Raw genomic sequence first — 12,254 nt, 5'->3', positions numbered from 1 at the left:
CATGGTGCGTTCACTGTGTTGCATAAACTTCGCTATTTGGAGAATTGGAGGTTTACAATTACCACCCTAGTCTTGTATAGTTTCATTAAACCCATGGTCGTCGATAACTCTTACCTCACGACGCGTCGACGCTCACGTTCGTTAAGTTAAGCGGCCAAAATGCCTCACGATTCACGAATAGTATTTTCAATCGAAACGCACTGAAGCCGAACTGAACATCGTCGAGATTACGAGTTCTCACGAAGACAACTGCTGGATCAACAAACTCATGGAGACACGGCTAGCAAGTAGCCAGAACATTGCGGTACATAAACAAATCATGCTTAGCCGCCCAGTAACAGCCGTTCAAGCCCATGTCAGTGGAACATTCTGCTCGTCTGTCTACTCTCTCGTATTAATGAAGACATAAGCGGGTCATTGACATTGTTCGTGCAGAAGGTAAACAACGCATTTGTGGTGTCCTTGCACTTTGGTAGCTATAATTATAATACCGTAATAGCTGGCCTGCTAAAGACAGCTTTTATAACCGAACTTTATATTATAACTGTCACTTAACGACTCGAAAAGTAATTTAATTGTGTATTACTTTTACTTGGGAAGTCATTGAATGTTTTTAGCTAGCACAAAGCACTTGATCTCTGGGGGTGCATGGTGAACTTTGCATTTAAGCTAACAACACAGCTAACAACACAGCCAAAATACAGTCTTTTCTTTAAGTTTGTATGTGAACCAAATGCACAGTGCCATTATCATGTTTCCAAAAATGAATTAGCAGTGGAGACATGCATGTTCACATTCACAATGCACTCAGTTCTTTATGGGACTTAACTAAACTAATGCAATAGGATAAATACTTATAGTGGAAAAACATGGTTTATGCTTGTAAACTATTTTGATAAGAAAGTTACATTGAGAATGCATGTGTGGCTATAGTTGCGTGTTTTTAACTTTAGGCATCTGCATCCCTTACTGGTATTTCTGGTTACTTATGTTATCAGGAACTGCACCATAATGCAGAAGAAGATATTGAAGACAAAACTGCAGACCTCTACATGAAAACACATTCTTATATATTTCCTCTAAATGTGTTTGATTTGAAGTTGTATCAATATACAACGTCCTGGCTTATAGAATATTACACAAATAGTGGCATTTGGCTCCAATCCATCATCGTTTTGACTTTTGAACATATAAATTAGGGTTATTTAATAGGGTTTATAACTTAAACTCAAATGTTCTTTCAGACACAATCATGGCGTCATACAAGCGCCTGAACCCAGAGGACGTACAGTTTTACAATGCAGCAGTGTCAGAGGATCCTGCTCCTGTCCAAGAGGTAGTTATGGTAAGCTAACTGCAGATAGATACTGTATTATGTCTTTGTCTTAATACACTGGTTCTCAACATGGGTAACTGGGTCTCACTTAAATAAAACTTGTATCAAACTGGGGGTCATTAATACATAGTCTGGACTCTGGATGATTACCCGAATTAAACACGGATACGTTTGATTGATTGATTGAAATATTTATTAACCGTTTGTAGAATTTACAGTTCATTTTAAGCACAAACTCAATACAAAGACTGTTAACTGTGAGTGGACGACCGAATTAAGCATTACACTTGTTTACAACAGGGTCCACATTGTTCAATTCATCAAAACATTTAGAGACATACAAACATTTAGAGACATACAAATAGACATTTCTATGTAGCTAAAGAACAGAACAGGAATTCATCATTATAGGAAGCAAAAAAGGGAACAGATACATTATACAGTGAGGGGAAATGGGGGTGGGGTGGGGTGGGGGGGGATTCAGATTTTACAGAGGCCAGTTTCGAATTGCAGCCATCCGTAGGTGCCCTTTGAGAGTGTAACTGAATGTGGGCTAATGTGTGGAACAGACATGCATGTCCTGCTTCTGGTTAGTGTTTTGCTAACAGTGAGTCTAGTTGCTAGACATCCTGTATATTTTTGGTCTCAGTTGACCAAGATGTTAGAATATTAGTCGATGTGTTTTACAAGATTGAATGACTTATTCAAACTTATTTCCTGAAAGATGATTACTGCATCACTGGTCTGCACTAGATTTTTAAAGATGTATAAATTGGACACATTTGTTGATGGAATGAACAAATCCATTAGTCAACAAACCATTAGTCGACTAAGAATGTATTTACTTCATGGACCGCCATAGAGTATTGATTGATTTAATACTTTATTAAATTCTGCAAAAAGGTACAGATTTATACAAAAGGATGCTAAAAGGATAACCCAAAAAAGCCTATGGCTTATTTCTATTGAGGTCCTCTGTATTCAGTTCATTGAGACATTTAAAGACAAACGATAATGTACAATAATATGCAACACATCATATATACAGTAAACTATTTCTGGTGAAGCTTAGAGCTTCTACAGGGGACATGCAGTTACATGCAGTATATATTTGTATAGGCCTACTGTATCTGACTTTATGTCTCTGTTTTCAAGGTGACGGAGCCAGACGAATGTGAGCAGGCCTTGCTTCCTCGCAGGGCACCCTGCTCTACGACCACAGCCCTCCTGGTGCTGGGCTCTCTGCTGCTGCTTCTCTGTGGAGCCTGGCTCCTTGCCACCATGTTCTGGCTGCACTCTCCCTCCATCCTCCAGCCACACCGGCGCCCGCCACATGCCCCCGCGTGGAAACAACACTCTGAAGGATGGACGGAGTTAGACCGTGCTGCTGCACCACCTGGTCATGATTCGGAGGCGTGCGGTTCTACCTCTGAAGCCTGGAGGTTTGACTGTTACCCGGAGAAAGGGGTAGTCGTGACCAGAGAATTGTGTGAAGCCAGGAACTGCTGCTTCATCCAAGCCTCGGGTAAGAAGAACGGTGTTCCTTGGTGCTTCTATCCCCCAGAGTTTCCCTCTTACTCAGTGGTGTCTACGGATGACACTGCTCTGGGAGAGAAAGGCAGGCTGGTGAAAGAGGTTAAGACCTACTACCCTGGGGACATCCTCACTCTAGATCTGGAGATACGCCACGAGACGGAGACAAGGCTACGGGTCAGGGTGAGTAGAGCATTCAGATGGCCAGACACATTGATACAACTCCTTCCAGACCATACAGTTACGTGTCAGTGGCAGACTGGCAGTCCAATCTGGCCCGAGGGATGAGTTTTGGGAAGTACACACAACCGCTAGTTGTGTATACTTGAAAAGCATTGGACTGCAGACAGTTAACTAGTACTCACCCACTGTGTGAATCTAGTCATCCCCACTATGTCCAAGGCCTCGACAAGGCTGTTGAAAACGTTGTTTGCCGTTGTGGTGTTTGTCATCGGTACCATTTCTGCAAACTCATCACAAATAAATATTCCCAATGAAGCTATATTGGCAACATCAGTGCTCACGTTGGTTGCAATAAAGAAGGTTTCAAATGGTATAATAATGGAATCAGTGGGGCTCCCAGAACAGTCAAATAGTTTTATGGCGTGTGCCTGGGCTCTGCAAGAACCCCCCTGTTGTTCCAGACACTGTTTAGTGCATTGTCTAATAAACTGACGACTTCTCTGTTTTTTTATTATTCCATATTTAGATTACAGATCCATCAAATTCACGGTTCGAAGTACCAATTTCTGTCCCCAATGCCACAAATAAGGCAAAAAGACCAGCCTACACCGTAGAGCTATCCAAGGAACCTTTTGGTCTTATTGTGAAGAGGACATCTACAGGAGCTATACTGTAAGTTTGGTTATGCTTACGTCAGTGTCTAGATTTAAAATTACATTTCGCCCCACACACTTTAGACTGAATATTATGTAATGCCATTACTTTCTGATCTTTTGTTTATATTTACTCACTGGTGATGTGAATTGGTGAACAGTGGCATCATGGTGTTAGCTTTGAGTATGTAGGTGTAGGTGTTCTGGTTGGTTGGTGCTGATAGAGATTGTTTGATAATATAATTATAGGTCTACCTATTTCGTCCCAGCTGCTTCTCTATGGGAGCGGTTAGGGGTTACCCCTTATAGTAACTTTTGAGAACCCCCTAGGCCTAGGGGTCTCGGACCCCTGTTGAAGACCCCTGGTTTAGTGCACTTCATTTATTTGCACTATACTGTATCAGTTACATACATCCCAGTATCCTACAGGCCGTTCACTATGTTGACTTGTACTTTATTATATATTTTTGTTATCTATGTTACAATTGTGGATGTATACAGTGTTGTTTTTTATCATTATAGTACTAAACGTTTCCCTTCCCTTTCTCCTGTTTTCTTCCCAGTCTGGACACAACCGTAGCGCCACTCTTCTATGCAGATCAGTTCCTTCAGTTCTCCAGTTCCTTGCCTAGCCAGTATGTCTATGGCCTGGGTGAGCACCGCTCCTCCTTTCTTCATGATGTCCACTGGAACACCCTCACTATGTGGGCAAGAGATGTGCCTCCCATGGTAATGTTAGCACAAGCTCACCTACTTATCTAGTTATAATAGACCTTTTTTTGGTAGCCTAGCCATATTGACATAAATAGCTGTCTAATGTTACTGGTGTTGCCAATGATAATTACATAAATGTTTTTATCATTGATATCTTAATGTTTTGCCAATTATTTTGGGGCCTACTTGCAATACCTTCAAGGCCCACAGGCAGGGCTCGACAGTGCGACTAGGTACTCGCATTTGCGACAAAAAATATCACCGTGCGACTTGTAAAATTTAATTTGTCGCACAGGTGCGACTACAGGATTTGACCATTCAATCGTGATAAAGACAAGTCTCTGTCTACAGCAAGTGCACATTCTATTGTCGCGGTTCTATACCTAAATTTATATTTCTGAACGGCGGTGTCGTTCGCCAAAAAGAGAAGAGCTACAAGCTAACAACGTGTCGAGGCTCAATGCGGTGTTCATTAAACTTAATTTGAAGATCTGTCCCCTTTGCTCCCACCGGCCCCTCCCCTCACTGTGTTGCTGCTCCACGGAGCGGAGCACGGAGCCTCCGTGAGTCCGTGCTCTTCCCAGTCAGTGCTTGCTGACTGTCAGCAGCGGCAGTCAGAAAATAAGTCGGAGCGGGATAGCATTAGCATGATAGCACAGAGTCAGAAGGAATTGCTTGTACCCCGACACGTTATTTGCAAAGTCTGTTTGTAATGCTCAAAGTTCAAACGTAACTTACTTTTAACCAAACGCGGGTGAAACAGCGTGCAGCCGTGCACGCACGCGCACACACACACATGGTGATGGAGTGGACGGATTGATCAAAAACAACCCTTGCTTAGCGTTTGCTTACAAATGCGGTAGAATGCGCCTTTGTGTCAACATCTTGTCACTCAATTGTCACTCACGCCCACTTCGCCAACCAAGAAATATAGAGGACTACAGGCCATAAATAGGCTTCCGTGTGCGTCTCCTGAGGGGACCGCCCAAAGCCCCGGAAGAAGTCAAAGTGTCGGCAACCGACAACCGAAACTGTCGGCTGCGCAAAATCTTTTAGGCTATGGTGTGGACAGAGGGTATCCCGACCTGCGTAGCCGGACAGACGGCTGCTCTGTTGACAGCTACTGTACGGTACGCCGCTGTTTATACACAGCAACAAGTTTGGGCTGCATTCTGATTGGTCAGAGGTGCTGCAGTTCGCCTGCGAATGTCTGCAAAATTCGACACCAGAGCGAACAAATAAAGAGCGAAAACTGTCGCATTTTCGCACATTCGCCACGGAAGCTTGCATTGCCTTCAATTGGTTTTTTAAAAAATGCGAATTATTCGCACGAATAAATCACGTCGCCAATTCGCCAGTGTGTAATGACCTTTAGGCTGAAACAGCCAAATAGAATTTTTATTACAGTGTGGCTTTGAAAGATGATAGCCTCTAGCATCTACCCTTGGCATTTCGATTTTTTTTTCTTTTCTTTTTCAAATAAATAATAGCAGAACTACAACAAAAAGGCCTATTGCAATGCTAACTACATTATAATACAAACTTTTTAAAAACATAATGCTTTGAAAAGGTTGTCTTCAAACTCACTTTACATCATGAAGATTGGTAGCACTCACAGTGATGTCTCCCTCTCTGCCATTTAGGAAATGACTAACTTATATGGATCACATCCTTTCTATCTGGCCATGGAAGGGGGGGGAAATGCACATGGATTCTTCCTCCTAAACAGCAACGCTTTGGGTTAGTGTGCTAATGTTAGTATTTGGTATGTAGAGTAGACATGCCACATGGATGGTCAGTTATTGAAAATATCAAGAAGTCCTGTTTTAATGACCAACACCATAGTCATGTGGATTTTATTGATGCTTATAATAACTCAACAGCTCTACCTGCTGGTCACAGGTGGAGCTGTCTAATTCTCTAAGACAGTGAATGAATGTTGTGCAAAAGTAACGTCATTTAGTTAATTCCAGTGTCCAAACACTCATTGCATCCTATACCCATGATCTACATGCAGTTAACTTTATTAATTAAGTCCAGGTTCATTATACCCCCAAGCTGATTGACTTCTTTATAAATATGTATTTGTTTAATTTATAATTGTTGTTTTTTTCTATATATTTTGCCAGATGTTTCCCTCCAGCCTGCCCCAGCCATCACATGGCGTACGATTGGTGGTATCCTAGACTTTTATGTTTTCCTGGGTCCTGATCCTGCTTCAGTAATTGGACAGTACCTTGACGTTGTGGGTCAGTATGTCTAACATTATGTACGATAATGTTAGAAACTAACAAAAAGACAGCTTTATAGTTTTGCATTGCTTCTAATCTAATAAAGTGGAAGCATGAAAATATATTGGCAAAAGACACACCAAAACTTATAAAATCAAGACATGGTTTCAAACACTGACAAATGATTTCTTAATAAAAGAATGTGTAAAGATTGGATTTAAAAGAAAAGAAGCTACATAAATTGTCTGGTGGCTCCCTTGGTCACTAGTCAGGACCTGGGAACAACCAGGAAGGCCCCTCGCAAAGACCTTAGGGTGCCATCGCTCATAGGGGGACAAAAGATTGACATTATTCTTCTAGAATCAAAATAAACACTATGGTAGCTGTAATGTATTCTTTTGAGTTCATGGCCATTTGTTTCTAGGTTCTGTCCTGCTCTTATAAATGACACCCACTCCCTGTCTCTCACTATTATTTTCCTATTCTGTCTTCTCCTCACTTGTCCTTCCCACACAGGCTACCCTACAATGCCAGTCTATTGGGCGCTAGGTTACCATCTCTGTCGCTGGGGTTACAACTCTAGCAATGCCACTTGGGAGGTAGTCAAGAAACTCAGAAATGATGGCATACCCCAGGTGAGTTAATACATTTAGGCATGTTTATTTGTATAGCGCATTTCAACAACAACAATACAATTCAATCAAGCAAGCAAAGGAAATACATTATAACAGGGGGAGCTCCTCAGCTCCAGCACCTTTAAATGGACTGAAACTTTGTCCAAATATGACGATGACTGTCATCATAGTACTGGCAACAACCTTGATATGATGTGTCTGTAGTGTAACAATGGTGGGCATAATGAAAGAAATGGGATCTTGAAATTTGTCTTCTGACATTTGCTATTGTCACTATTCGTTGTAATATAAATATTTATAGGGCTTGAGTGGTTAACATAATAGACAATGCATTATTCTTGATGAAGCCGGTCAATTTGACATATGACGTGTCTCTGCTACGAAAACTGTGACTATGGGAGTATAATAATGATTGTGTGTGTGTGTGTGTGTGTGTGTGTGTGTGTGTGTGTGTGTGTGTGTGTGTGTGTGTGTGTGTGTGTGTGTGTGTGTGTGTGTGTGTGTGTGTGTGTGTGTGTGTGTGTGTGTGTGTGTGTGTGTGTGTGTGTGTGGTAGGATGTACAGTGGAACGACATTGACTACATGGAGCATTTCCTGGACTTCACCTATGACCCTGTCAGTTTCTCCACACTGCCTGACATGGTGAAGGACCTCCACGCTCATGACCAGCGTTACGTCATGATCATGGTACGTCTCTCCTAATGAGTTAGCACCTGTGTGTTTATGTGCAGTTCACATGCAGCCCTTAAGTAAAACATGCAAGTACTTTTTCCACCACTGCCTGTGTGTTTATATGTGAACTAAGCTGACATGCAACCCTTATTTCCCCCATCTAGGATCCAGGTATCAGTAGCACCCAGGCTGAGGGCTCGTACTGGCCATATGATGAAGGGCTGAAGAGAGGAGTCTTTATTAAGGACTTTTCTGGAGACACGCTTATTGGACAGGTGAGAAACATTTCCCTAGTGGACAGCAGTTTAACATTTGTTAAATTATTGAGTAGATAATTTTGAACCTTAATGAATATGTTCTTTATCTATAACTTTCTTCTCTGCGTTTCCCATGGGTGCAGAGGTACGGCCTGGTATTTTTGGCTTGATTTTAACCCATTTAATCCTGTTGTAATATACACGTTGTTATACCTTTCAATGCGGATGCTACCTCTGTGTTTAATCAGTTTTTGCTATACATGTAGCAACATAATTATTGTCTATACATGTAGCAACATAATTATTGTTATTATTTATAATAAGAATTAGAAACGGCCTCAGGTCTAAATGTGTTCAAGTCCAAATTTAAATGTGGTTTTATTTATTCATCTTAAACAATACATGCTGTTGTTTATAAACAAGTTTGGAAGAACATTTTCAGACCATTTTCCTTGTTTGTGGTTTGGTATTTTCCGATTTCATAATTTACATTACCTCCATATTCATTGAAACATTACTAAACTTAACTGAATAATTAAGTCGGTGTTTGTCGGCTAAACATCGTTGTGTGCGTGGGCGTGGCTATTAAGTAATGGATGTGCAAATCTTTTCTCCAGGGACTACTTTCGGCGACAATTTTGAGATTTAGCTGACGCTCTTATCCAAAGCGATTTGGGGGGCACGCCTTAGTCCGACTATGTGGCCGGTTAAGTCTCACCCGTGACTTCCGTGTGCGGTTAGGGTTTGGGAATAGGGTTAGTATGGGGCAAGTCGTAATCTTGGTAGTCGCATTTATGGGTGTCGGATTATTGGGACGTCTGACTAACGCCACGCACCCAAGAGATTTAAGTGATGACTGAAGCTTGAATAAGGAATTTGTTTGGCCAACTCCTTGAGAGTTCTGATTCTGTGGATGATCTCAAGTGCAGGAATGTGGCCAGGAATTCCGTGTATACGACCAAATGATTGCTGAAATGTGTGCCTTGAAGGACAAATCGCTGTTTATAGGATCCCAGGTTCATTACAACAATGAGCAGGAGTCGCCAGGGTGTTGTGAATGGAAATGAAAAGGAGGCATGACTTGCCAGGGACAAAGATGTTTTGTCTATGTTGAGCTTGAGGTGGCTGGGAGACATGGTAAGCTACGTGCATAGACAATAGACATATATAAAGGCTACAGTAGATGACTCGCCCGCACTGCTGGCCAATGGAGAGTAAGGTTGCCACATGGTGGCCATCTTGCTACAGTCCACTCATAACACTGTCTATAGGCGCATGTACTTTTTAAATAACCATAATTTACACAATGTTTTATTTGGTTTGTTATAAACATCAGAGATGTAGTTATGATACTGAATACTTATAATGGACTTTCATATAAAAATAACATTAAGCAGATGAGCATCCTGATTCATACAACGTTGACAACGTTTGTAATAAACCTGTAAATCTGTCAAGATTTCAGTGAGTATTTTTGTTTGAGCAGATCACCAGCTACCATAGCACGTACGTTGACTGTTGCAAAATGGCCACTGGTGAACTGAAGATACAGTAATTGCTGTTTCAGTATAAATTATATAATAATGATTTCACATGTTTTTTTTTGCACTTTATGTGCATTTTTCTGATTACATTGAGCCCTGCCTATGCACCCGTCTCAGAGCTTATCAGGTGTGCATAAGACTTTGTTGCCTACTACATCTATAGTTTTTGGCATGGTTTAGTAGAAGTCTCAAACTATAAAAGTATGGGAGAGTTTGAACTCTCCTTGCGCCCCTGCAGGTGTGGCCTGGTCCGACTGCATATCCTGATTTCTCTGATCCTGTGACCCATGAATGGTGGTATGACAACCTGAGAAAGTTCCATGAGAAGGTGCCGTTTGATGGCTTGTGGATCGTAAGTATGGGTGGAAAAATACATCAGCAAGACTTGACCTTCGATTTTAATATTAATACAATTTGCTTTTGACATGCCTTAGTCTATAATCAAATGCCAGACAATTTTGAACTGTGTCATGTTTGGTTTTAGGATATGAATGAGCCATCCAACTTCCTGGATGGGTCCACCAAGGGATGTCCATCAAACAGTTTAGAAAATCCACCTTATACACCAGGTGAAGCACATGCACGCAAGACAAGTACACACACACACACACACACACATACATACACACATAGATATATATATAATTGTCTGTAAACCAAATTGTAATCTTTCACTTGTAGGTGTCCTTGGGGGATTGCTAAGAGCTAAAACTGTGTGTGCGTCAGCAAAGCAGAAAATGTCTTTGCACTATAACATGCACAGTCTCTATGGACTTATGGAGGCGAAGGCCTCTGCAAGGTACCCACAAACACAAGCAGCATAACATAACACAACATAATTTACACATATAGTACAATATTGTATATTTATAAAACCATCTTGTGCCTGTTTCCTCTTTAAATGTGGTCATGTTTGTATGGGCTCCTGTCCTTCATCTCCTCTACCCTTTCTTTCCTTGTTTCCAGTGCCTTGAAACGTATTGTGGGTAAGAGAGCGTTTGTGATCTCGCGCTCCACTTTCCCCAGCCAGGGTCTTTATTCTGGTCACTGGTTGGGAGACAATCGAAGCCAGTGGAAAGACCTGTATACTTCTATAGCAGGTCAGTGCACATGTGTAGTTGAATAAAGGGTATTTATAAGTGTGGTACTATACAGTGTGGTACTATACTACAGGGGTAGAGCTCCTCACTACAGTGAGGACGCCTGAGGACTTCGACGCCTGACGCAACGCAGACTTCGAGATGGCGCCGGTGTGGCTGGCTGGCCGTCCGAGGCTGTGTGGCGGCGTGTGTTCTACTGTTGTTTGTCCTCCTGTTTTCGTCTGTCACAAGGACCATCGATTCTCTCAAGGTTTATGACCGTCTCGAGTTATTGAACATCAAGGCTTCTGTGGACTGCTTGGTGGTATTTGGCCAGGACGATCAAAGGAACTTTGTTCCCCCGCTTCTTGCTGACATCCCCGAATACCTGTGGCGCGCTAAGGATTCTCCCCGGAGGCGTAAACGCCACAGGCGCAGAGGGACACGAGCTGGCCGGCTAGTCCGGGTCAAAGCTTGGCTTGCACTTTCGCCCAAATCGGCCCTGTTTTCCCGCAGCGCTCCACCGGATTATGGAGCGTGTCTTCGCCGCATCGCCTCTCGGCGTGCCACCGCCCTTGTCCGTACCTGGCTGCTACCTGTCACGGACCCGTATGGAGAGCTTCATGCCCTGGCCCCGCGCCTTCTTCCGCCCCGCCCGCGGCGTATTGGTGGAGCAAACCACGGCAACCTACAGCCGCTGAGCCGGGCGGCCTGTGCAGCGGACCCCCCCGTGACAATTAGCTGTGCGTTGCTAAACGCCAGATCGGTGAGGAATAAGACATTTATCCTGAATGATCTATTTTCATCGCATGCGTTGGATATTCTCTTCGTGACGGAAACCTGGATACAACCGGGTGAGTCAGCTGCCTTCACCGAACTTCTACCTCCTGACTGTTCTGTTATAAACTCTCCTAGGATGACAGGTCGTGCAGGAGGAGGAATTGCTACTATCTTTATTGTAAACCCTTGACACCGCTGTCATTCTCCTCATTTGAACTGAGCTTGTTTGAACTACGTCGCTCTGACCCGGTGCTTTGTGCGGTTATTTACCGACCGCCTGGATACAATAAGGACTTTATAAAGGACTTTTCTGATTTCTTGGCTAGCATTCTGATTAAGTACGATAAATGCTTATTTGTTGGTGATACCAACGTGCACGTTTGCTACATTTCTAAGCCACTAGCTAAAGATTTCTTGGATGTACTTGATGCTTTTAACCTTGTCCAGCATGTTAATGCACCTACACATGAACTTGGTCACACGCTAGATCTCGTCATTTCGTATGGTTTGCAAATCTCTAATGTGCAGGTCTGTGCTCCAGTTTGTTCGGATCATTTCCCTGTACTTTTTGACTTTATATTGCCCTGTGACACGTTTAAATCATGCACTTCTACACGCCAGTGCCGTGTGTTGAAAC

General features: G+C 42.6%; 1 protein-coding gene across 3 annotated transcripts in view; it reads left to right on the top strand.

Annotated features, from left to right (window-relative positions):
* The first annotated feature begins 200 nt into the window (after positions 1–200).
* Positions 201–12,254, top strand: part of gaa2 (alpha glucosidase 2) — a 411,077-nt gene continuing 399,023 nt past the window's right edge. For 2 of the 3 annotated variants that reach the window (XR_014569286.1, XM_083765736.1), the window contains exons 1-14: positions 201–438; positions 1,245–1,345; positions 2,492–3,052; positions 3,579–3,724; positions 4,269–4,434; positions 6,063–6,159; positions 6,549–6,668; positions 7,167–7,285; positions 7,841–7,972; positions 8,122–8,232; positions 9,997–10,110; positions 10,243–10,327; positions 10,440–10,557; positions 10,725–10,858. Coding sequence is in view for 2 of the 3 variants with exons in the window: in XM_083765736.1 (XP_083621862.1) it covers positions 1,253–1,345; positions 2,492–3,052; positions 3,579–3,724; positions 4,269–4,434; positions 6,063–6,159; positions 6,549–6,668; positions 7,167–7,285; positions 7,841–7,972; positions 8,122–8,232; positions 9,997–10,110; positions 10,243–10,327; positions 10,440–10,557; positions 10,725–10,858 (1,996 nt within the window). In the remaining variant the exon portion in view is untranslated. The remainder of the gene's footprint in view (positions 439–1,244; positions 1,346–2,491; positions 3,053–3,578; positions 3,725–4,268; positions 4,435–6,062; positions 6,160–6,548; positions 6,669–7,166; positions 7,286–7,840; positions 7,973–8,121; positions 8,233–9,996; positions 10,111–10,242; positions 10,328–10,439; positions 10,558–10,724; positions 10,859–12,254) is intronic. The other variant, XM_083765737.1, reaches the window with a different exon arrangement.

This window comes from Protomyctophum parallelum (assembly GCF_964188405.1).
Source record: "Protomyctophum parallelum genome assembly, chromosome: 5".
Lineage (NCBI taxonomy): Eukaryota > Metazoa > Chordata > Actinopteri > Myctophiformes > Myctophidae > Protomyctophum > Protomyctophum parallelum.
Note: the sequence above shows the minus strand (reverse complement) of the source record. Positions and strands in the feature narration are given on the sequence as shown.